The sequence below is a fragment of the Meriones unguiculatus genome, chromosome 2, assembly GCF_030254825.1.
Source record: "Meriones unguiculatus strain TT.TT164.6M chromosome 2, Bangor_MerUng_6.1, whole genome shotgun sequence".
NCBI classification, from domain to species: Eukaryota; Metazoa; Chordata; class Mammalia; order Rodentia; family Muridae; genus Meriones; species Meriones unguiculatus.
This window is the reverse complement of record NC_083350.1, coordinates 90,589,646-90,615,975: the sequence shown is the minus strand read 5'-3', so window position 1 is coordinate 90,615,975 and position 26,330 is coordinate 90,589,646. Positions and strand designations below refer to the sequence as shown.

General features: G+C 37.6%; 1 protein-coding gene and 1 pseudogene across 1 annotated transcript; one reads left to right on the top strand and one right to left on the bottom strand.

The window, feature by feature from the left end:
* Window positions 1–8,019: 8,019 nt before the first annotated feature.
* LOC132652162 (olfactory receptor 4C15-like) lies at window positions 8,020–8,957 on the top strand (annotated as a pseudogene).
* An 11,801-nt stretch (window positions 8,958–20,758) lies between these two features.
* Window positions 20,759–25,917, bottom strand: LOC110539907 (olfactory receptor 4C15-like). The gene is made up of 2 exons (XM_060376916.1): window positions 25,360–25,917; window positions 20,759–21,139 (listed from the first exon to the last, which is right to left on the bottom strand). Exons 1-2 carry the CDS (start codon window positions 25,915–25,917, stop codon window positions 20,759–20,761), a joined length of 939 nt encoding a protein of 312 aa, XP_060232899.1.
* Window positions 25,918–26,330: the final 413 nt, after the last annotated feature.

Here is a 26,330-nt window from a genome sequence, read left to right as displayed (position 1 = left end):
ATGACCAAAAAGGTCCAGATAGGCGCCTAAACTGAAACAGATTGGTACCACAGAAATCTAATTGAGAGGCTGCCTCATGGCAGCCATCTCTGACAAGAAACAGATTGGTAAGACAGAAACAGACTAACCTGTTCCAAGCTCGACCTCCGAGTTCAGTCTGATGAGGGTTGGGGGAAGGGGCACGCCCTTTCCCGGCCAACGCACCAAAAATGTAAGACCTGGGGTCTCACAGCTCAGGAGTTCAATCACGCCCTTCTCAGAAACTCCCCCAGACCAAGACTCGTTGCAAAAGCAAGAGGTTTATTAACCATTGTACAACGGGGTCACCCCTGCTGGTCAGCAAAGAGTGGCACCGGGAGACAAAGGCCTTTAGGTTTTTAAAAGAAAAATTGCGGGAGATTTGAAGTTCTAGTTTTGGCAATTTAGGATTGGATGAGGAAGCTATAAAGTAAGATAATTGGTTAGTCTTAGGTGCTCAAGCTTGGCCAGTCCTGCCAAGTGTGGATGCAGCTGCAATTGAAGGTGGGGGTGGTTAGCTCATCCTTGAAGATTAAGGCTGTGGGCTCTTGGCTGGAGGTCAAAAGCTACTCAGAAGAAGTCTAGGTTTGTTGCTAAGAAGCACTATCTCAAAGACAAGGGTCTGGTCGTTCTTTTGCTGAGTGAAGGTCATTGCTTGCTTGCCCCTTTTTTTATATCTGTCCTCACAGATAGGGTCACATTCCTTCACTCTCTGGAAAGGTACTAAGAGGCTTTAGCTTAACCTGGACCTAAAACTCAAAACTATAGGCTTTAGAGGACATATAGGTTACAAAGTTAGCCTAACCCTTTCCTATCAATATTTGTTTTTCTGCAGCCTGCTGGAAGGCTTGCTGCTCTGCAGGGGGTCTGTCTACTCAGGAAATTTTGAACTCCTAGTTTAGGAACTGACTTTGCTTTGTTTTAAAGGACAGAACTAAAAAACAAACAAACAAAAACAATAACAACAACAACAAGGAGAGAGAGAGTATTCAGGCATCCAGTGCAAAGAAACAAAAGGGAAAAGCTAAGTTCATTCTTTTACATTTCATAACTTGAGTAAAGTTGAGATATTTAGAATATCAGTAGATCAACACTAATGAGAGTTGGGAAAGGTTGGTAATCTAAAGAGAAACTATTTCCCAGAAGGTCATGGAAAGAGATCTGCGATAGGTAAAATCCTACACAAAAATACAGTAGGTTTAAAAAGTTAAACATAAAAGTAATTTCTAATAAGACTTTAATTTATTATTTTATGTGTCATGACAATATCAGTTTCAAATACCTGGTAGTTTATTTATTGATATAAGCACTGGTTTGTTTAAATTATTTTTTCTTTGTAAAACAGTCTCATATGCACCAGGTTACTCTTGCATTCCTTGTATAACCAAGAATGGCTTTAAAGCTCTGCTCTTCAATTTTTCATCTCCAGAGTGCTGATTTTAGAGGTGTGAGGTATATGCAACTAAACCTAGCTTATGTGGTGCTGAGGATCACTGATGGTAGGTGAGCCTTCCAAGAGAGCTATATCTCCACTCCCTAAAACCTACTACTTCTAAGGACAAACTTTGAAACAGAAATTTTGCTATTTTCCGAATGATTAGTGCAAGAGATAGCTGTGTTGCTAAGAGAAATTGGAGGAAAATAGTGGGTAATATGCATAGCAAGGCATGGGTAGACACACTTCCTAAAGTTACTGCTTCTTGAGCTGGCTCAGTGACCACAGTCCCTGCTGTACAAGGGTACCAACCCCTGGGCAAGGGTAGATAGAGCCTTAAAATTTCTGTGGTATTTTAATAATAGTACCAAAATATATATTTCTACTAAAATTGTTATTTTGTATGTTTCTGTCTCGATTATAAATTTAGAATATCTATAAATGAAAATTTGTTATTATTTTTTCACTGCTTTATTCATTTATCATGGTATTAAAATGCTATATCTTTGATGACCTCAGATTTTTAGTGTTTCATTTACAAGAATGTGATAGAAATTTATAATATTCTTATTTACAAAAATTTTATGTTTTGGAAATTTTAGATATTTTACAGCTCTTAATATTTTTGCTACTATATCATGTTATGGCCAAATTTCCTCATCTCATTATTTCAGAATAAAATTTTAGGATTAGGAATACTAATACAAAAAAAGAATACTAATACAAATAATATAAGCATGGTTATAACTGTAGAATCATTTATTATATGTCTTCTCAAACTATTACTTGGATGAACCAATTTCATTGTAATTGGTATAATTTCTAAAGTGTTGTTTTAAAAACACATTTATTCTTATTATTTCAAGTTTATCTTAGTCTCTGTGTGTACACACTGTCATGTAATTCTGACATAAGTCTTCATATGTTTCATTTTTATCTTAGTTTATATGTCAATAGGAACTATGTTTTTTTTTTTTGTCTGGGTGTTATGGCACAAGCTTGTAATTCCAACACTTGAGGGGAGGAACAACAAAATCAAGAGTCCATGGTCATCTTTGCAACATGATGAGCTCAAACTCATGGCCTGAACCACAAGAGACATCTAAGTATTCTCTGAAAAAGAAAATGAACTATCAGTGTTTTATTTGTGGCCCCAAATCATTGATGTGAGGTAGTTTGTTCAATGGCAAATGGGTATTACATATAAATATTTTCCTGTCCTTTTGATAGCAGACTTAATAATTGATTTTTAACAATATTTGTTCAATTTAAGATTAACAGAAGTAGTAGAAAATAAGTTCCAGTATATTAGCCATTTAATTTCACTGGTACTCTCATACTACAGTTAAATAAGAACAATATATTTTTTTTTAGAGTGATGACAAAGCATTATAGGGTTTTTATTCTGCTATTTCCTGGTCTATATTATACGAGTAAATTCTGAATGATATCATAATACTGGTGAGGAAAAGACATAAGGAAACATGGGAATGATTATTTTAAAGTATTAGACAACACCTTTCTTGGTACTTTCATAAGCATCTAAAACTGTGTCTATATTCTCTAAATGCCAGTCATTAAAATCAACTTATTTTTATTTTTAATATAAATGTATTACTGTTTTATGAACAAACTTTAAGAATAAATATATCTATGCACATATACTCTTCCTATACCAAATTTGTACTTTTTAGATGCATGCATTATAGATGCAGGAAAAGACATGGACAGTTTGCAAGCTGTACATTCTTGAAAGAAATTAGTTCAAGGGCTCGACTATTTATTGGATGATTCCTAGGATAATTTCTGCAGGTAAGGAAGTTGGGCTTTCAAGAGAATAAATTATAACTTGAATTGTAAAGACATGTCATCAAGAGCAGTATTTTAACGTTTTCTAATTTGACCCCCCCATCATAAGCTTAAACAGGTAAGCTGTTTACAAACATCAGCGTAGGTTGAATTCATACAGATTTCAAATCATATAAGTCACAGAATTATACTTCCTAATCAAGGTTATCCTGCTGCATTGTAGATGATTAAGAAGTGTTGGACTCCATATCATAGTACACCTACTATTTTTTTCCATTTCAGGTTTAATTAGATGTAGCTTATTTACACATAAGTGCTTGGCCATTACCTTGTAAGTCTTTAAGTTAAATTTTACACACTTACAGAATGTATCATATCCACCCTCAGATACCTTCAGACTCCGACAGAGGACCCCATTCCATCATCCGTCCAACTTTAGGACCTCCTTTTAAAATTTTAAATAAGTTATTTATATAGTAACAGCTTTCATTGAATTATTTCAACTATCATGAAAACAGACATTATTTTCATTAAGATATGGTCTTTTTTTTATGGAAACAAAGTTCTTTTATTTGTTTGTTTGTTTTTTACACTTTAGTCACTTTGTATCCCAACTGTAGTCCCCTCCCTCATCACTTCCCAGTCCCACCCTCCTCTTCTCCTATGCCCCTTCCCTAGTCCACTGATAGCAGAGGATCTCCTCCCCTTCTGGCTGACCCTAGCCTATCATGTCTCATCAGGGCTAGCTGCATCATCTTCCTCTATGGCCTGAAGGGGCTGCAACCCCCAGAGGGAGGTGATCAAATATCTGGCCACTGAGTTGATGTCAGAGACACCTCCTGTACCCCTTACTAGGGAGCTCACTTGAAAACAGAGCAGCCTATGGGTTTCCTCTGAGCAGAGAGTCTAGGTCATCTTCATACATGGTCCTTGGTTAGACTATTGGTCTCTGCAGGCGCCTCCTGGAAGCATGTTTTTTGGCTTTGTTGGTCTTCTTTTGGAGTTGCTGTCTCCTCCAGGCAGGCCTTCTCTCCCCCCCCCCCCCGCATAGTTTTTTTCTTTTATTACTTTTTAAATATAATTTTATATTTATTACAATTTATTCACTTTATTTCCCAACTGTAGCCCCACCCTCATTCCCTCCTAATCCCTCCTCCTTCCCACCTTCATCTCTTTCCATGCCCCTTCCCCAGTTCACTGATAGTGGAGGACCTCCTACCCTTCCATCTGACCCTAGCCTATCAGGTCTCATCAGGACCGTCTTTCATAGTTTTCCTCTGTGGCCTGATCAGGCTGCTCCCCCCTCAAGGAGCGGTGATCAAAGAGCTAGCCATTGAGTTAATGTCAGAGACAGCCTATCCCTTATGAGGGTACGTAATTGGATATTGAGCTGCCATCGACTACCTCTGTGCAGGGGGTCCAGGTTATCTCCATGAATGGTCCTTGGTTGGAGTACCAGTCTCAAAAAAGACCCCTAGGCCCATATTTTTTGGTTCTTTTGTTCTCCTTGTGGATCTCCAGACCCTTCCAGGTTTTTCTACCTCCCCCTTCTTTCGTAATATTCCCTGCATTATGCCCAAAGTTTGGCAATGATCTCAGCATCCACTTTAATACCATGAGAGGCCCTCTGTGGTAGGCTCCTGTCTTGTTCCTTATTTTTATCTTCTTCTGATGTTTATCCTATTTGCCTTTCTAAATGAAGATTAAACATCATACCCAGGGTCCTCCTTCTTGCTCAGCTTCTTTAAGTGCACAGATTTTAGTATGATTATTCTATATTATATATCTAATATCCATTTATTTGAAGTGACTATATAGCATGTATGTCTTTCTGCTTCTGGGATAGCACATTCAGCGTGATCTTTTCATTCCATTGTGTAAATGTACTAGAATTTCTGCATCCATTCCTCAATTGAGGGACATATGTGTTGTTTCCAGATTCTGGCTATATGAACAGAGCTGTTACAAACATGGTTGAGCAAATGTCCTTGCTGTATACTTGAGCATCTTTTGGATATATGCCTAGGACTGGAATAGCAGGATCTTCAGGTAGCACTATTCCTAATTGTCTGAGAAAGTGGCAAATTGATTTCCAAAGTGGCTGTACAAGTTTGTATTCCCACCAGCAACGGAGGAGGGTTCCCTTTTCTCCACATCCTCTCTAGCATGTCACTTGAGTTCTTGATCTTTGCCATTCTGATAGGTGTAAGGTGTAATCTCAGGGTCATTTTGATTTGCATTTCCCTAATAGGTAAGGATATTGAGCATTTCTTTATCTGCCATTCAATATTCCTCTATAGAGAATTCTCTGTTTAGCTATGTACCCCATATTCAAAATTGATTACTTGAATTGTTGAGTTCTTTATATATTCTGGGTATTTGCCCTCCATCATATATGTGGTTGGTGAAGATCCTTCTCAGTCTGTAGGCTGTCATTTTGTTCTGATGACAGTGTTCTTTGCTTTACAGAATCTTTTCAGTTTCATGAGGTCCCTTTTATTGATTGTTGATCTTAGAGCCTGTGCTGTTGGTATTTTATTCAGGATGTTAGCTCCTATGCCAAGGAGCTCCAGGTTCTTTGCCATTTTTTCTTCTAACACGTTTAGTGTGTCTGGTTTTATATTGAATTCTTTGATCCACTAGGACTTTAGTTTTGTGCAGAGTGATAAGTATGGATCTATTTGCATTTTTCTACTTGTAGATATCTAGTTAGACCAGCACCATTTCTTAAAGAGGCCATTTTTTTCCATTATATGGTTTTGGCATCTTTGTCAAAGATCAGCATCTGTAAGTGTGTGGGTTTATTTCTCAGTCTTCTGTTCTATATCATTGATCCACCATTCTGTTTCTATGGCAGTACCATGATGTTTTTATTATTGTTGCTTTATAGTACAGCTTGAGATCAGGGATGGAGATCCCTCCAAAAGATCTTTTATTGTAGAGGACTGTTTTAGCAATTCTGGGTTTCTTGTTATTCTATATAAAGTTGAGAATTTTTCTTTCAAGGTTTGTAAAGAATTGTGTGGGTAACTTGATGGGAATTACATTAAATATGTAGACTGCTTTTGGTAAGATGGCCATTTTTACTATGTTAATCCTGCCTACCCATGAGCATGGGAGATCTTTCCATCTTCTGATATCTTCTTCTATTCCATTCTTCAAAGACTTGAAGTTTTTTTCATACAAGTCTTTAACTTGCTTGGTTAAAGTTACACCAAGGTACTTTTTGTCCTCTGTGGCTATTGTGAAGGGTGTTGTTTCCCAAATTTCTTTCTCAGCCCATTTGTCATCTGTATACAGGAGGTCCACTGATTATTTTGAGTTAATTTTTTTATCCAGCCTCTCTGCTGAAGGTTTTTATCAGCTCTAGGAGTTCCCTAGAATAATTTTTGGTGTCATTCATGCATACTATCATATAATCTGCAAATAGTGATACTTTGACTTCTTTCTTTCCAATCAGAATCCCCTTGATCTCCATTAGTTGTCTTATTGTTCTATCAAGGAGTTCAAGAACTATGTTGAAGAGATATGGAGAGACTGGGTAGCCTTGCCTTGTCATGGATTTCAGTGGGATTGTTTCAAGTTTCTCTCCATTTAGTTTAATGTTGGTTATAGTCTTGGTGTATATTGCCTTTACCTAAATACAGTATGTTTATCCCTGATCTCTCTAGGACTTTAAACCTGAATGGATGTTGGATTTTGTCAAATGCTTTTTCAGCATCTAAGGAGATTATCATGTGTGTTTTTTTTTTCTTTCAGTTGTTTATATGGTGGATTACATTGATGGATTTCAGGATGTTCATTTTTAAAATGATGAATTAAAATTGATATCAAACTCTTTTTAGTATAGAACTAAAAACTCCCCAGAAACATTTCTGTATTATAAAGAATGAATTAATCCAATTTAAGTTTTAATTTATTCCAGACATCAAAGAAAATTTAAAATATGTCCTGAATTTCCATGTGCATTCTGAATTACAATCTAACACTTCCTCAGTTGGTACAGCATAGTATTTGGATATGTCCTGCCAGACATGATTAATCAATTGAATATAAGTTGTTCTTTTCATTTTCAAATATTTTATTCACAAAGAAAAAGTTTCATTTCTTAACATTTACAATTCACCTTGCAGAAATGTTCTTCATTTATATATAGACTAGCTGATGTTTTCTAACACTTCATACCAGAAGACTACTGGAGAATGAGAAAAGCTGACACATCAAAGATGAGCTGTTTCTTTCTTTACACCAAGCAGGTGATTTTCATCCCTTATAATAAAAATAAGGCTATTTTGAATGTTCAGTAATGTATCTCCACCACATTTATACCTGATTATCAACTGCTCCTTTGCATGATTTTCCATTTTTTAATCTAAACATCAATAGAATTAAGCAATATATGTTTGTATATCAGTGCACAGTCATATTAAAAGTAATGTAAAATTATTTGTATCATAAACATTTTTTCCATAATTACAGATTTAAATGACAACAGTTTTGACTGTTTGTATTATTTGACAGAAGGCTGTGTGGTAAAGTTACTGCTGTCAAGACTGACTCCTTAAGCCCAGTTCAAAACCCAGAGCCCACAGAGTAGAGAAAGAAATTACTTCTGCTAGTAGTTCTGTGAGCTCTACACAAAGACTGCAGCACCTGCATATGCCCATATACACACACCACAAAGTACAGAAGCATATACATATAAATGAATAAATACATATGTGAATAAAAATTATGTTAAATCTTTCTTGATAATCATGCCAAACCAAACTATTGTAACTGAGTTCATCCTCCTGGGACTTTCACAGAATGCAAAAATTCAGATAATGATATTTGTTGTATTCTTATTTTTCTATATTGCAACCATTGGAGGCAACATAATAATTGCAGTAACCATCCTCTGCACGCCTGCACTGCTTGGATCACCCATGTACTTCTTCTTGACATTTCTGTCTTTCTTGGATGCATGCATTACTTCAGTCATCACACCAAAGATGATCACTGACTCCCTCGCTGAGAGTAAAACCATCTCCTTTGAGGGCTGCATGACACAGATCTTTGCTGAACACTTCTTTGCTGCAGTGGAAGTAATTGTACTAATAGCCATGGCCTATGACTGATATGTAGCTATTTGCAAACCTTTACACTACTCTTCCATAATGAACTGGAGGCTCTGTGGCACTCTGGTGGAGGTAGCATGGACAGGGGGATTCTTGCACTCTATCATACAAATTATCTTCACTTTACAGCTGCCCTTTTGTGGACCCAATGTTATTGATCACTTCATGTGTGATTTCTTCCCATTACTGGAGTTGGCATGCACTAACACTTAGGTTTTTATGGACTCCTTGTGTTTGCCAATAGTGGGTCTATTTGCACCATAATTTTTTCTATGTTGCTTATCTCCTATCGTGTTATTTTGTTCTCTCTAAGAAGTCATAGTTCTGAAGGACTATGAAAAGCTCTCTCCACTTGTGGATCCCACATTGCTGTTGTTGTTTCATTCTTTGTTCCATGCATATTTATATATGCAAGATCTACGTCTGCATCTTCTTTTGAGAAAAAGGTAGCTGAGTTTGATGCCATCATGACTCCATTGCTCAATCCTATAATTTACACTTTTAGAAATAAAGAAATAAAAAGTGCCATTAGAAAAATATGGAAAAGATTTAGGGTGGTCTCTGATAAAATTTAAAATTTTACACTTACAAATTTCAATGGTCAAAACAAAGAAGTCAAGATTTACTTCAAGCACTTAATGATTCGTTCATTATACAGAAAAAGAAGACACCATTCTATAGAGAAAGCATCAATATTGCGGGCTAAAACTCTGACTTTAACTGGAGATTAATACTTGCAGTATGAGTTGTGGTAGTTTGAATATGATATTAGCTATAAGTGCTTGGAATTTGAATACTTGGTATTTAGCGGTGGCTGTTTGCAGAGAATTGGATGTGGACTTGATGTATGTCACTGGGGTTTCAGAAGAATTTCAATTCCAAATTAGCTCTCTCTGCTTCACATTTGATCTCTAACGTGAAGATCATATCTTCAAGATATGATCTCTAAGTTGCAGCAGCTGTCTGCTGCTTGCTTCATCTGTTTCTTCATCATGGACTCTTACCCTCTGGTCACATACCCCAAATAACTTCTTTCTTCTAGAAGTTGCTTTGGTCATGATGTTTTATCATAGGAATAGAAAGTAACTAATACATCAGTATTGTCATACAAAAATCTGTATGAATTAATTTTATAATTCTCTAACACAAATGAAATACAATATATAAGTTACCTATTAGAAAGTTTTAATGTAGTACTATGTTTTTTAAAACTCTTATTATATTTAGAATGTGTTGAAATTAAGAAAAAATATTCTGAAATCATGCTAAGTAAAAAGTATATTTATGTGACAATGTCATTGTAAAAGGCCAGAACCCAGAAATGTAGAGAGAAGAGAGAGATCAAGACACAAAAATAGGTGCTCTTGTATTATTTGCCTTAATTTATGAAGTCAGTCCAAAAATGCCTAGTACAAAATATGGTCAGCACTTCTTGGCTATTTCGCCAGATAAAATATGATTAGCCCTACCTGCTTATGGATGAGTATCTGTTGAGTCATATAACTACTGCATTTCAATCAGATATGAACGCAAATTCTCTAAAAAAACATTCATGAGCATCTCTCAGCCTCGACTAAGCACAAGCAGCTTCAAAAATAACTTGACTAGCAACACCAAGCAGAAGATGTTACTGTACTAAAGCACAATTTTTCACCTCCACAGAAAAGCAATAAAAAATATAGTAGCCAGTTAAAAAATACCTTGCTATTATATTGTATTTAATTAATGGTTGTTTTTTTTTTAATTTTATTAGTTACACTTTATTCACTTTGTATCCCCCCATAAGTCCTTCCCTCCTCCCCTCCTGGTCCCACCATCCACCCCCTTCTTCACGCATGCCCTTCCCCAAGTCCACTGATAGGGGAGGTCCTCCTCTCCTTCCTTCTGATCTTAGTCTATCAGATCACATTAGAAGTGGTTGCATTGTCATCTTCTGTGGCCTGGTAAGGCTGTTTCCCCCCTCAGGGGGAGGTGATCAAAGAGCAGGCCAATCAGATTATGTCAGAGGCAGTCCCTCTTCCCTTTACTATGTAACCCACTTGGACACTGAAATGCCACAGGCAGTTGTAGGCATAGTGTCTGTGCAGGGGTTGTAGGTTATCTCCATGCCTGGTACTTGGTTGATTTTTATGGTTGATTTACTCAACTCTAATATGACCATTTTTGATACTTCATATATAAAAAATAATTTTTGTATAAAATTTAACACTTTAATTCTCATTTAAAATATTTGCACATTTCATTTTTACAAAAATATCTTACTTTACATTCTCACTATAAGAATTTTTGACCATGCAGTCTAACACCTGAGGCTAAGATGTCATAAATTCCAGTATAACCAATGGTTAACAATAGACTTCTAAAAACAGGCCCTCATAGGCCTTTACTTAAGTCCCATCTGCTTCACTATAAAAAGAGAATGGATGTAAAGTTGTTTCCTATTATCCTCAATTTTTAAATCCACTACTTTTTCTCTCCTTCTATCATTTGAAAGGAAAATTTGACTACGTGAAGTTACAGTGATTCAAAAAATAAGAAAATAATACCTATGGTCCCCAAGTACAGTGGCTGAAAACTTCAACAAGACTTACTGAGTCACTAACATGAGCCACATCTGGCTTCCATATAATTCACCTATTGGTTCTGCTCAGCCATGTTCCAACCATGATGATCAAGCACATTATACCTGGACATTTTCACTCCTTTATTGTTCCATATCTCATAAGGTGGCCATTCATGTACTCTAGCCTCTACTAACAATATATACTGTGGTAAGAGAAAGTAATTCAAATTCCATCTTCCCAGAAAGCCTTCCCACATTTTCACAGTCAAATCACATTTTTGCCACTATTTTTCCACTGTTAACATGTTTGTGTTTTTAAAATCATGTAATTTCTAAATATATCTTCATTTTTTGCTTCAACATCTTCCATTAATTTACTATTATTTTATTATTGCGATCAATTTTTTAAGTCTTAAAAAATTATGTTCATTTATTTAGCACATTGGAGCCATAACAGTTAAGATGGTTGTTAGAAGGCAATCTGTGGAATTAAATATTTCCTTTGAGCCCTGAAGATCAAACTCGGATCATTGGGCTTGGTGGTAAGTGCCTTTACTCTCTGGGGCAGCGCCCTAAGAGTGCTTAGTTTTTTGAGACAGATATCTCTGTAGTAAAAAGTTGGTCTTGAGCTCTCAGGCTGATGTACTAGCAATGGTCCTTCTGTTTCAGCCTGCTACGAGTTAGGAGAGTAGATGTGAGCCACAATGGCCACTTTTACAAAATCATAAAAAATAATTTAGTATAATTCTGCTTTGTGCATTTCAAGCTAAACTGGGAAAATGGTAGAGGGAAATCAAAGAACCCTTGGAAGAAGAACCCAGTCTATTAAACTTTGTAGTGTTCCACCCCAGGTAGCAAATTACAAGGTGTGGCCAGGATAAACTCCAGAAGCCAGAGTCAGATAAAAGAGAAAGCCATTTTATCCTCAGATGTGATAGTTCTCAAGACTCAGGCAATAGATGTAGAGGAAAGTAAAATAGCAAAAAAAAAAAAAATCTTAATAATTGGAGATAGAAAAATGATCGAGGGAGAGGGCAGTGAAATACCTAGGATATGAAAAATAAGTCAAGATTCATGGTAAAAATTTTAATAGTTTGGAATGAAGAGCCGTGGTAAGATTTTGAGCAAAGTTAATGACCTTATATGATTTAAATGTCATTTTTATTCTTTTAATTCTGTATTATGGAAGATTCTCTCACTATAGCCTTCTTTCAACTATGTAGACATAGTTCAATTTCCTTTTTCTACTTTGATAAAATGTGTTTTTATAAAAACAATACAGTAACTATAATAAGCCAACTTAATATTACCATGGCTGATCTAATGCCAGAGAGCTAATAAGCTTTAATTAATTTCTTCATGCCCAAGCAAAATCAACATAGAAGATGACATGTAAATGAGAGTCATTAAATTTTCTTGAAAGAATATTGCAATATTCTATTCATTAAGCTGGTAAAAACTGGGTATCAGTTTTTATTATCCTTTTGCTGAATATCATGATTTCATTTCATTACATTCATTTCATGTAATGGTCAGAGTCTTCACTGAAAATAAGTGCTAAAATAATAATAATGGTTGAGCAAATGTCCTTGTTGTATACTTGAGCATATTTTGGATATTTGCCTAGGAGTGTTATAGCTGGATCTTGAGGTAGCACTGTTATGCCTAGGTCACAAGATCCACAAGAGACCACCAGGAGTCGAGTCCTATGCAAAACACATGAGAACCTTTATATTATAAGCTGTAGCTTGGGTTCAGACCCTCACAGATGCTGTGGTTGAGACCAGAGAGCCCCCAGTTCAGGGTAGGTGGTGATTTAAAGTTTCCAGTCCCTCCCTGCATGCCCAAAGCAAGGGAATTCCTGCCTGGCAAGACTATATTGGTTGAAACACAAATGGGGATATTGCATTTTAAACTGATTGGCTATAGGAAGGCTCCAAGGGAATTGATGGTCTAGCTTCCCTTGTTTGGCTGTCCTAGGGCAAAAATCTGGACCTATTTCCTACCTATCTCTAGTGCGCAGGAAAAGAATGCAATAAGACTGGTTCCTACCAGCAGGTGACTGGACATGTCTCCACCTGTCTGGCCTTTGTTCAGGCTTGTGCTTTAAACTTTAAACCAATAACTCAAAACACTAATTTTTAATTCTTTGGTCTCTCAGCACTATTCCTAATTTTCTGAGAAAGCAACAGATTGTTTTCCAAAGTGGTTGTACGAGTTTGCATTCCCACCAGCATTGGAGGAGGGTTCCTCTTGTTCAACCATGTTTGTAGAAGCTTTATTCTTTTTTAATTAAATTTTTAATTTTTAATATTATTTACAGCTTATTAACTTTTTATCCCAGCTGTGCCCCTCTCCCTCATTTCCTCCTAATCCTACCCACCCTCCCTTGTCTTCTCTCTACCTCTTTCCAAGACCACTGATAGGGGAGGACCTCCTCCTCTTTCATCTGACCCTCACTTATCAGGTTAATAGCCATAATCTGGAAACAACCAGATGTCCCTCAATGGAGGAATGGATATAGAAATTATGGTACATTTGCACAACAGAATACTACTCAGCAGTTAAAAACAAGAAAAATCATGAAATTTGTAGGCAAATGGATGGAACTAAAAAAGATCATCCTGATTGAGGTATCCAAGAGGCAAAAAGACACATATGGTATATACTCACTTATAAGTGGATAATAGACATATAATATAGGATAAACACACTAAAATCTGTACGGCTAAAGAAGGTAAGCAAGAAGGAGGACCCTGGATATGATGCTCAATCTAAAGGAATTAAGGAATGGCAGGGTGGTTCCATTTTGTTTCTCAGACTCTATCTTAAGTTGACTGTCCTTGGAGTGACTTGGCCCCTACCTCACCCCCTGTTCTGACAAGGGCCACCTGGCTCTCCACCGTGCAGGTTGTCACAGGTTGTCATGGATACCACAGAATGTGTTAATAGATAACTATAATCAGGCCTCCACTCCACAAGTTGTCTTAAATACCACAGAATGTGTTAAATACCATAGAAATGTGTTAATGAATCTTCCACCCAGCAGACTATCATATAGATATCTTAGATATCTTGTGGTTTGACCAGGTGGCTTGGAACAATTAGCCTAAAGGTCACCTTGCTTGCTGAACCAACCTACCCAATGTTACCCTTCTATGTAATGCCAATGCTTAGAATTCCCTGCTTGTGGTTTTTCCCTTTAAAAACTCACTTTCTAACCTGTTACTTCAGGGAAGATTGGCAGCTGAGCTTAAGATTGAATAAAGATCCTCTTTTGCTTTTCAATGGACTGGACTCTTAGTGGTCTTTTGGGATCTCTGGAATAGGGCACAAATCCTTATTTAGAAAGGCAAAGAGGATAGACATTGGAAGAGGGAGAAAACAGGGAAACAGGGAACAGGACAGAAGCCTACCACAAAGGGCCTTTGAAAGAATACCTAGCCTGGTATCAAAGCACATGCTGACACTCATAGCCAAACTTTGGGCAGAGTACAGGGAATCTTACCAAAGAAGGGGGAGATAGAAAGACCTGGAGAGGAAGGGAGCTCCACGAGAAGAGCAACAGAACAACAACAACAAAAAATGTGGGGCCCAGGGGTCTGAGACTGATACTCCACCCAAGGACAATGCATGGAGATAACTTACAACACCTGCACAGATGTAGTCCATGGCAGCTCAGTCTCTATGTTTGCCTACTAAGGGGAACAGGGGATGTCTCTGACATGAACTCAATGGCTGGCTCTTTGATCACCTCCCCTTGAGGTGGGTGCCACCTTACCAGGGCACAGAGGAAGACAATGCTGCCAGTCCTGATGAGACCTGATAGGCTAGGGTCTGATGGAAAGAGAGGAGTGTTAAGATTTTGGAACTAAACCTGCTTCTGGGTTGCCTAGCAACTTGTGATGTCATCATGTGTTGCCTGCCAGGTGGCCACACCTGGAAGGCATGGTTACCTTGCCCCTAAAAGGGACAACCTGACACATGGTCCCTCTCTTGGTCCTTTCTCTCTTGGTCCCTCTTGCTCCTGGCCTCTTGGCCTTCTCCCCTTTCTCTATTGGGGCACCTCCTTGTCTCTCTTTTTCCTTCTCTCTTTCCCCTCTATCTCTCTCTTTTCCCCCATATTATCCTGCTTCCCCCTTCTCTACTTCTCTTCATATCCACCTAATACACCACTTTCATATAAGATCTGTTGTATGCCTAATCATCATTATGTAATCTGTCCCATAATATTACAAGGAGGACCTCCCCAATTAGTGGACTTGGGGAAAGGCATGGGAGGAGAGGGAAGGAGGGTGGAATTGGGAAGGGTGAGGGAATAGGCTACAGCTGGAATACACAATGAAAAAATTATAACAAATAAAAATAAATAAATAAAAAGGGAAAAATTATAATGTGCTTAAGTTAGATGTATGACAGAACAGAATTAACCTGTGTTGTTTGGAACATTAAAATCAGAATGAGGTTTTATTTTGGAGTTGTTGTTTTTTTTGTTTTTTGTTTTTTAAATATTGGATGCATAGTTCCATTAAGTAACTGGGTAAGCAGCCCCAGATATCCATTCCTCAAACTAATTCTCAGGAACAAATGAGATATCACATTAAGAACCACTATGTGAAGAGAGAAGGATTAGGTCCTTCTAATTGGCAGACAGATAGACAAGCAAGGAGATGTCAGAAGAGCATCTATCACTTCCCTACCTTTGTTATACACTTGTTCCAATAAAATGCACATACTTTGATGAGATGTTTTGAAGCCAGATCTTAATTCCTCACATTCTTTCCATTGAAAAGCTAAAAAATCATTTATGTGTCTTTGACATGCTTGTCTACATGAAATATTAAGAAGGACAAAAAATATCACACACACAAACAATCACACACACACACACACACACACACACACACACACACACCAATAACAACAAAAATGGGGAAATGCAGCTAAGTTTGAAAAGTTACCACTGTTCTAGGGTCACAGTCCCTAGAGGGGAACTGGCTACTATTGTTTTCCTAAGTGGTCTCTTTTTCAAACTGCTTTCTAAACACTTACAAGATCTGCATAACATTGAGCCTCAAGTAATCCATTTTGGGGACCTTACTCTTCTCTAAGAAACTATTGATAGTTAATAGTTGTTGGAGGGGTATGTCTTATTTTAGGGTTGCAAGCACTGAGGAATTGCCCTTGCTCTTGTAAAAAAACTTCCTTTTTATACTCTGAAGGGAAACTCTGATTATACTTGTTGAGCCTCAGATAAAAAGATGTGAGAATAATAGAGAGATTTGTCGGGAAGAAGAATTAAGCTGGGAGAGAAAGGGAGAAGAAAGTGGAGAATAGTGTGAAAAATTGACTAAAATTCGTAATATAAACACGACATTTCCAAACATTAAAAAATTATAGTGAAATAAAGTTCAATGATCTCTGTTGATAATTGTTTGAGTTCAATTATATTCAGCTGTATTACAAAGTTTAGGAATATTAAAATCCTCTCCAGCATGTGTTGTCAACTTGAGTTTTTGATCTTAGCCATTTTGATGGGGTTAAGGTGAAATCTCAGGGTTGTTTTGATTTGCATCTCCCAGGCTTACTGCATTCTTTTCCTGCCCACTAGAGATACAATTGCTAGGAAATGGGCCCAGATTGCCAGGTCAGAACTGTTTGTGGTCTTGTCTCCTAAAGTAAACCAATCATTTCAAAAGTCAATTTCCCTTACCTAATCATGTAACACCAAGGCATGTAATTTCCTGCTTCCGTTTTTTTCCCCCTTTAAAAAAAGAGGGTGGGATGGTGAGATGGGAGGGGATGGGGAAGGGGGCTATAAAGGGGATACAAAGTTATTAAACTGTAATTTATGTAAGAAGTGGGAAATAGTAGGTTATGGAGAGGACAGGAACCTCACAAGGAGAGCAACACAACCAGAAAATTTGAACACAGGGGTCTTTAAACTTTAAAATAATAGCCACTGATTTTTAATCCTTTGGTCTCTCATCAGAAATGTAGGTCCGGTGCTGCAATATTGGCTCTTGTATCTTAGGGGTAACTGACAGCTGTCTAATTGTACTTAAAGCTCATTCAATATGAAACAAAAATTCAATCTTGGTACTCTAAACCTAGCCAATGACCCTTGTCTATTGAGGGCATAGACCCTAAAAGAATACTATTGCTGTTTCCTTAAATTAACAGAGTTTTCAGCAATATTTGAAATATTTTATGTATTTATTTATTATCCATGAATAGGTGTAGCTCTCACCCCTCCACAAAGAAGCCATACACAATGGAGAGTGGAGAGAACAACTCACTGTGGAGTGCCTATCTCCAGTTGATACATTATTTACAACAGTGTCCTACACTTATGTGTTAGTAAAATTGGCAAGAAGGGTGGGAAAGTTAAAAGAACCAGAGGATTGGACATCTGCTGAACAAGTATCTCTTAGACATGACAGGGATGGAGCATCCATGGAATCACAACAAAACAGTTCCCTAAACAAGAACTGTGTAGGAATTGAGCACTTTAGCAAGAGTCCTCCCTCTTGATTAGTTTCTTTAGGTATACAGATTTTAGTAGGTTTATCTATATTATATGTATATGTGAGTGAGTATATGTGCATCTTTCTGCTTCTAGGATAGCTCACACAGGATGATCTTTTCCATATCCCACCATTTACCTGCAAATTTCATGATTTCCTTGCTTTTTATTGCTGAGTAATATTCCATTATGTAGATGTACCACAATTAATGCTCAATTCCTACCCATAAAGGCAAAGAGGCTGAACATCAGAAAAGAGGGAACAAGTCAGGAGCCTGACACAGAGGACCTCTGAAAGGCTCTGCCCTGAAGACTATCAATGCCAATGCTGAGACTTATGGGCAACCTTTGGGCAGAGTGCAGGAAATCTTAGGAAAGAAGTGGGAAACAGTAAGTTCTGGAGAGGACAGGAACTCCACAAGGAGAGCAACAGAATCCAAATATCTGCGCACAGGGGTCTTTCCTGAGACTGATACTCCAACCAAGGACTATGCATGGAGATAACTAAGACCCCTACACAGATGTAGCCCATGGTAGTTCAGTATCCAAGCGGGTTCCATTTTAATAGGAACAGGGACTTTCTCTGACATGAACTGATTGGCCTGCTCTGTAATTACCTCCCCCTGAGGGAGAAGCAGCATTACCAGGCCACAGAAGAAGACAATGCAGCCACTCCTGATAAGACCTAATTGACTAGGATCAGAAGGAAGGAAAAGAAGACCTCACCTATCAGTGAACTTGGGGAGGAGCATGCATGCAGAGGAGGAAGAGGGAAGGAACCATAGAGGGGATACAAAGTGAATGAAGTGTAATTAATAAAGAAAAAAAAGAACTGTGTAATGACAATAGTGGTGCATGTGTCAATGTGGATGGGGAAACTCTCTTAAGGTCGTAGCCCTAGAGAAAGAGCTATAGAAAATCAATGGCTGCTGAGACAGATAAATAATATTTTCCAGGGATAAGCTTCCTGATTGGTTATCTAACCTTAAATAGTCAACCTTAAATACATATACATATGAACCACTGTTTGTATATGTAATGTATAAGGTATTTGTTTAAAAATCTTCACAATTACAGAAGAGGTCATGAATTTGAAAGGGAATGGGGGCATAGGGGGGTCTTAGAGAAGTGAGAAGGACTCTTGAAAATGATGTAAATATAGTACATGTGTAACCATGCTCTTTAGAAGATGAAATCAGAAGTAGCGCCTGCTGTGAAACAGACAGATGGTAAGCAATGATATTTTGTAAGGATATTTTTCTGGCATGTTTGAAAGCTTTTGTTACACATCGGTCTGATGTGACCTGTACACTTGGTTCAGACCCAATGTTTTAGACTCAAATTGCAATCCTTCATAAACTTTCCAGTTGAAGATCTATATGTGTGTTTTGGCTCTGGAATAAATAAAAACTTTAAAATTTTTATTTTATTTATTATTATTAAATTCTATACATGCATACAATGTTCATTGATCATATCCATCCCCCATTTCCTCTTGAACTTTCTCCAGACTCCCTCATACCTTCCTCAAAAGTTTATGTTCTCTTTTATAACTCTGTATTTGTTTATCCCTCTTAGCCTAATTAGTGCTACCTATAAACACATAACCATGTGGTCATTAACTGTGGCCTAAGAAAAACACCATTGTCACGATTCTAAAGAAAATAACTCTACCTGATATACCATCAACAGTCAATAGCCCCTCAACTAAGTGTGAAGTTTCAGGAGCCCTTTCCTCTACTCCTCAATGGAGTCTTCCATTGATTTAATCTCATGTAAGTCTTGTATAAGTGACCACAGCTACTGTGAGTTCATATGTGCAATAGGCATGTCATTTCCAGAAGAGAGCTTTTCACCACATCCCCATTTGTTGATTTTATATTTTCCTATTCAATGTTATCTTTATAAAAATCTGAATGTATTTTCACTTGAGTGCACAAAATTATGAATATTAAAGTACCAAACAAATTAAAAGGTTTTACTCTTCTTTTTGGAGCATTTATTTTAGGTTTTTTGTTTGTTTGTGGGTTTTTTTTGTTTTGTTTTTTTGACAGGGTTTCTCTATGTAGCCTTGGCTGTCCTGGACTCACTTAGTAGACCAGGCTAGCCTCGAACGTACAGCAATCTGCCTGCCTCTGTCTCTCTGACTTCTGTGATTACAAGCATGTGCCACCATTTCTTGCTGTCTTACTCTTTTGAAAATTACCATTGACTATGGTTTCTCTGAGATCTTTTCCCTGTATAAAAGGTGAGAAATATGTGCTCACTTTGTTAGCATCTTAGCCCCATCACGTCCAGTAAAGTATTATTTAACACTTAGGTTATGCTTCAATAAGATAAATCTATGGACAAGATCACAGAATCCATTGGAATGGTATAATCACAGGAGAAACTCACACATGATCAGGATGGTCAATCATATTTTATATGTTAAGAAATTCAAGAATTAACTTAAATTGTATACAAATATAATGGAGCAACCTTAATACTGAATTCACATGAGACAGAACACCTATATTTCAGATTCTGTTTATTCCTCCTTTGTTTTTCTAGATTCTCATGATCACAGTTACTTACAGAAAGATATTTTAGTATAGTTTATTTCTAATTTAAACCACATGTTTACCAACAAATATTTTCCTAAAACATAGAATGAATGGCAAGCAATTTTTATAGCTAAATCTTTTCTGTTTTGTCTCTTTTTTTATATATTTATGAGAGTTCAAGTTGAGCTGGCTTCATTTTTCATTGACAATACTAAGTAGTCAATTCTTCATGAAAGTTTGATCAGTTTTTACCTTCATGTTATTGCATTCTCTGTGGAATTATGCTATCTCTTTCAAAAGAATGAATAAGTCATAAATTATTTAACATAGTAAATATGTTGACTTCTTTGTTACTTATAAATGTAATTGCTCCTTCTCATGTATATGTGTGTGTGCGTGTGTATGCATGCACATTACATGCATGCACAGTGGTGCAGGAGCATGTATGTATCACCTGAAAATTTGTGTAAAGCTCAAAGGAGAAAATTAAACATCTACATATAACCCCTACTACATTATTTCTTTGACATCAAGTCTCTACCTGAACCTTTAAATTCTTTTGATAAAATATCTCTCCAGTGATCCTCTGGAACCTGTCTCCACTTCACCAGCCCTGAGTTTAAGTTGGGTTAACATGCCTGGCTTCTGCATAGTGCTGGGAATCTGAACTAAGTTCCTCATGCTTACACAAGAAGTACTCTTACCCACTGAGCCATCTACCAAGTGAATAAATACAATATCTTAAGATATACCATAAGCCATTATTAATCTCTTCCACAATTTCCTGATGGCATTTTTCATTTCCTTGTTCCTGAAAGTGTAAATCATAGGATATAGCAATGGCGTGAGGATGGTAGCAAACAGAAACACATTTTTTTCAGAGAAGAAGGCAGATGTAGGCCTTGCATATATTATTATGCAAGGGACAAAGAACAAAACCACCACACTAATGTGGGATCCACAGGTAGAGAGAGCCTTACACCTTCTATCAGAACTATGGGCTCTCAGAGAGAACAAGATGACACCATAGAAAACAAGCAACAAGGAGAAGATAATAATGCAAAAAGATCCACTGTTTGTAACCACCAAAATGACAAAAATATGTGTATCAGTGCAGGCAATCTTCATTAATGAGAACAAGTCACACAAGAAGTGATCAGTTACATTGGGATCACAAAGGGGCAGATGCAAAATGAAGATAATTTGTATGATAGAATGCAAGAAGCCCCCTGTCCAGGCCACCCCCACAGGAACTCCACAGAGTTTTCTGTTCATGATGGAAGAGTAGTACAAGGCCTTGCAAATGGCCACATAGTGATCACAGGCCATGGATATCAAGATAATCTACACCAGTAAAGAAGTGCACAGCAAATACCTGATGGGGACAGAAGCTCCACAAGGAGAGCAACAGAACCAAAAGTCTGGGTTAAGGAGTCTTTTTTGAGACTGATACTCCAATCATGCATGGAGATAACCTAGAGCCCCTTCACAGATATAACCCATAATAGCTCAGTCTCCAAGTGGGTTCTGTAGTAATGGAAACAGGGACTGTCTCTGACATGAACTCAGTGGGTGGCACTTTGATCACCTTTCCCCTGAAAGGGGAGCAGCCTTACCAGCCCACATAGGAAGACAATGCTGCCAGTCCTGATGAGACCTGATAGGCTAGATTAAAATCTAAGGGGAGGAGGACTTCCCCTTTTAGTGCCTGATTCGAGAGACCCGGAAAGACCACTAAAAGTCGAGTCCAATTCAAATCACAGGAGGATCGTTTTTCCAAGCTTAAGCTTGGGCCGCCACTCTTCCTTGAAGTAACATGTTAGAAAGTGAGGCCCTCTGCCAAATGTTTGGTTATGTCAGGGAATCATATGAAAGAAGGGGGAATTAATATGACCTGGAGAGGAAAGGAGCTCCACAAGGACCAAATATATCTGGGCACAGGGGTCTTTTAGGAGACGGTTTCTCCAACCAAGGACCATGTATGGATATAATCTAGAACCTATGCTTTGATGTAGTCCATGGTAACTCAGTATCCAAGTGGGTACCCTAGTAAGGGAAACAGGGACTATTTCTGATATGAACTCAATGGTAGGCTCTTGGACCTCCCCACCCCCCAAGGGAGGGGCAGCCCTGGTAGGCCACAGAGGAGGACTTTGCAGCCAGTCCTGAAGATAACCAGTAAGCAAGGGTCAGATGAAAGGGGAGGAAGTCCCTTTCCAAGTCCCTATCAGTGGACTTGGAAAGAGGCAGGAAGTGTGGGATTGGGTGGGTATGAGGGAGCAGGATACAGCTGGGATACAAAGTTAAAAAAATGTAACAAATAATAAAAATAAATAAATAAAAAAGAAAGTGAGGCCCTGATTCTTGAGGTAGCCGGAGTTTTTAAAGGAAAAGGGCAAGTGGGGAATTCCAACCCTTGGCATTACAAAGAAGGGTAAGTTTTGCATGAGGGGTTCAGCTTTCAAGATGACCTTTAGGCTAATTGTTTCAAGCCACCTGGCCAAACCAACAGATATCTAAGATACCTGTATGATGGCCTGCTGGGTGGAGTGGAGGACCCACTAACACATTCTGTGGCATTGATAACAACCTGACAACCTGTAGGGTTGAGACCTGATTATAGTTATCTATTTACACATCCTGTGGTATTCATGACAACCTTCAGGGTGGAGGGCAATGTGGCCCTTCTCAGAACCCAAAAGTGGGGGTCAAGTCACTCCAAGGTCAGTCAATTTAAGAAAGAATCTAAGAAACAAAATGGAGCCACCCCTGCCATCCTCAGTTCCTTTACCCTATCAGTGGACTTGGGAAAGCACAAGAGAGGAATGAGGGAGGGTGGGATTGGGATGGGATGGAGGAGGTAGCTTCAGATGAAATACAAAGTGAATAAGCTGTAATTAATAAAAAAAATACATCTAAAACAAAAGAAATACAATCCCATCTGTGGTGGGCATGTTTGTGCACAACTTTAATCCTGTAACTTCATAAACAGAGGCAAACATGTTCCTGAGAGTTTGAATCCAGCTGAGTGTACATAGTCAGTCAAGGATGTAGAGTGAGACTCTGTGGGAAATCCCATGGACACATATTAAGTTTGAAAAATAATATAAGGTTTCTAATAATATACGGTTTCTATTATGTTCATCTCTCTATATTTCTAGTTGGTGTAATCTCAATGTCACTAAAACCTTGAAATATTTTTAGTTTATTTCTTTTCCCAATTTCAAGACAAAATTTTATATGAATGGAGTCTAGGTTCAGCCTGGACAGGTTCTTGTTTGTTTGTTTGTTTGTTTGTTTGTTTTTTGGTTCAGTCTTTGTGAGCACCTATGGTCCCAAATTAGTTTACTCTAATAGGTAAATAGTTTACGCTAATAGTTTACTCTAGTAGGTCTTCTTGTGGTGTCTTTGACACCTCTGGCTCCATTTCCTTCCTCCAATACTTCTAAAAAATTCCCAAACCTCTCTCTTTTCTTTGGCTCTGGGTCTCTGCATCTGTTTCCATCAGCTGCTGGATGAAGCCGCTCAGAAGATATTTATACTAAGCTCCTGTCTGAAAGCATAGTTGAGTATCATTAGTAGAACCAGGGTTTGGCTCTTTCCTATGGGGTGTTTCTCAAATTTGGCCAGTCATTGGATTGGCATTCCCACAGTCTCTGCTCCAACCTTTGTACTTTTTGTAGGTGAGACATATTTTGGGTAGATTTTATGGGTGGGTTGGTGTTCCCCTCCCTCCACTGGAAGTCCCACCTTGCTATATGAAGTAGCTACTTCAAGCTTCATATCTCCTGCTGCTTCTAGTAGTCTCACCTAGGGTCACCTCCATAGACCCCAGGGAGTCTTTCCTGTCCAAGAGATAACCCCACACACACTGACTGCTGTTCTCTTTCCCAGTCTTCCCTCTCCACCCCACCAACCCCTGATATCTCTACACCTGAACCCCACCTAAGTTCTCCTTTCTATTCCTTTTCCCACTCACTTCCCTCCTTCCATCTACTCAGATATCAACCAAAACACATTCGTTCCATCAACTAATTTTAAGAGATATTCAAATAGTTAAATTTCTTTTAATATTGCCTTAGATTTATGACATATAGTTCAATTATTTTAAAATCTTTACTGTTTAGAATATTTGTGAATAAATAAAAGTATTCCACTCTAAAACTAATCAGATCTCTGATATATATAACTCATGAGTTATGAAAAAGGATAAAATGCTATATTATTTTACTCCCAATTCAGTCAATGACTTATTTGTTTTTATTGATGGTTAAGTATATCAATTCTGAAACTATAAAATTTAAAGGGAAGCTTCGCAGCATCTTTCTGAATGTCAATTTCAACTCTATATATGATCATTTAATGTTTATATTCAATTAATAGTGAAAATTTTATCTCATAAACGAATTTCTCATATATATCTTAATACATTATTGATAGAATAGTTTCATGTGCTTCTCTATAAGGAGTAATCATGAAGGGCTTTTATGAGTAAATATGGTTTTACTTTGTGGTTTACCTTAAGTTTACTAAGTATAATTGTTTTATTTGTTGTATTTGTTATGTGTATGAATGTGTGTATGTGTGTGTGTGTATTTGTGTGTGTGTAATGTATGTGAACATGAAGAAAATGCTGGTAGCCATGCACATTCCTGCAGAACATTCAGGAGTAATGAATATCTATCTCTATATCTATATCTATCTCTATGAGATAGAGATATTTTTTCTATCTCATTTCCTTGAGAAAAATATTCCTGGTTGACTGAGTTTTGAACTAGCTATGTTATTCACAGATTAGTTGTCCAGTTCATTCTTGGGGTCTGCCTGGTTCTGATTTACCCACAGTGCATTAACGATGACCTACCATAATTGGCTTTGGACATCAGTGGTAAGTATCCTCATTCTTACACAGCAAAGACTTTTGTCCACTCAGCCATTTCCTCAGTACTAGAAATACAATGTTTTAATACTAATCATGAACCTCTATCAGTTTCTTCCAGATTTTCCTGATGGCATTTATCATTTCCTTATTTCTGAAAGTGTAAACCACAGGATTGAGCAATGGTGTCAGGACATCTGTAAACACAAATACATGTTTCTAGAAAGAGAATGCAGATGTAGGTTGTGCATATATTAATATACAAGGAACAAAGAAAAAAACTACAACAGTAATATGGGATCCACAAGTGGACAGAGCTTTATACCGCCCTTCAGAGCTGTGGGCTCTCAGAGAGAACAAGATGACACCATAAGAAACAAGCAAATAGGAGAAAATAATTATGCAGATTGAGCCACTGTTAGCAAACACCAAAATGAAAAAAAATGTGTGTGTCAGTGCAGGCAAGCTTCAGCAATGGGAACAAGTCACATATGAAATGATCAATGATATTGGGTCCACAAAAGGGCAGCTGCAAAGTGAAGGCAATTTGTATGATAGAATGCAAGAATCCTCCAGCCCAGGCCACGCACACCAGAATGCCACAGAGCCTCCTGTTCATGATGAAAGAGTAGTGCAAGGGTTTGCAAATGGCCACATAGCGATCATAGGCCATGGCTGCCAGGATAATCACCTCCACTGAAGAAAGACAGTGCACAGCAAAAATCTGGGTCATACAGCATTCAAAAGAGATGGTCTTCTTCTCATAAACCAAGTCTATGATCATCTTCGGTGTGACAACAGAAGAGACACAGGCATCTACAAAGGATAGGAATGCCAAGAAGAAGTACATGGGGGAGCCGAGCAGCACAGGACTATAGAATATGGTCACCACAACTATCATGTTGCCCACAGGAGTTGCAAGATAGACCAATAAAAATATAACAAATGATATTTTCTCAATTTGGGGGTTTTGTGAAAGCCCCAGGAGTATGAACTCATTGACGAAGCTCTGGTTTTGCATGTTCTCCAGAGGAAAGAATGGTGTATTTATGAGACTCTGTAATTATAAGAAAAACACACATCATATAAATTTATAGTATTAGCATCGACAATGTAGCATATCTTTTTTCAAAAATTATCTTTATTGATTTTATTACTCTTCAAATCAATACATAAAAGAAAATATAATCAGATACCATGCAGAACTGATGTAGAAAATTTTGAATAATTTTAAATAGCCACAATTTTAATATTTGGGATAAAACCATCTATTTGAGCTTTCAGTTTTTATCAATCTCTAAATTTTTTTTTTTTTAGTAAAATATTGGAAGGCTCCCTGATTCTGCCCAAAGTTTGGCCATAAGTCTCAACATCTGCTTTGATAGTCTGCAGGGCAGAGCCTTTCAGAGGAATCTTATGAAAGAAGTGGGAAAT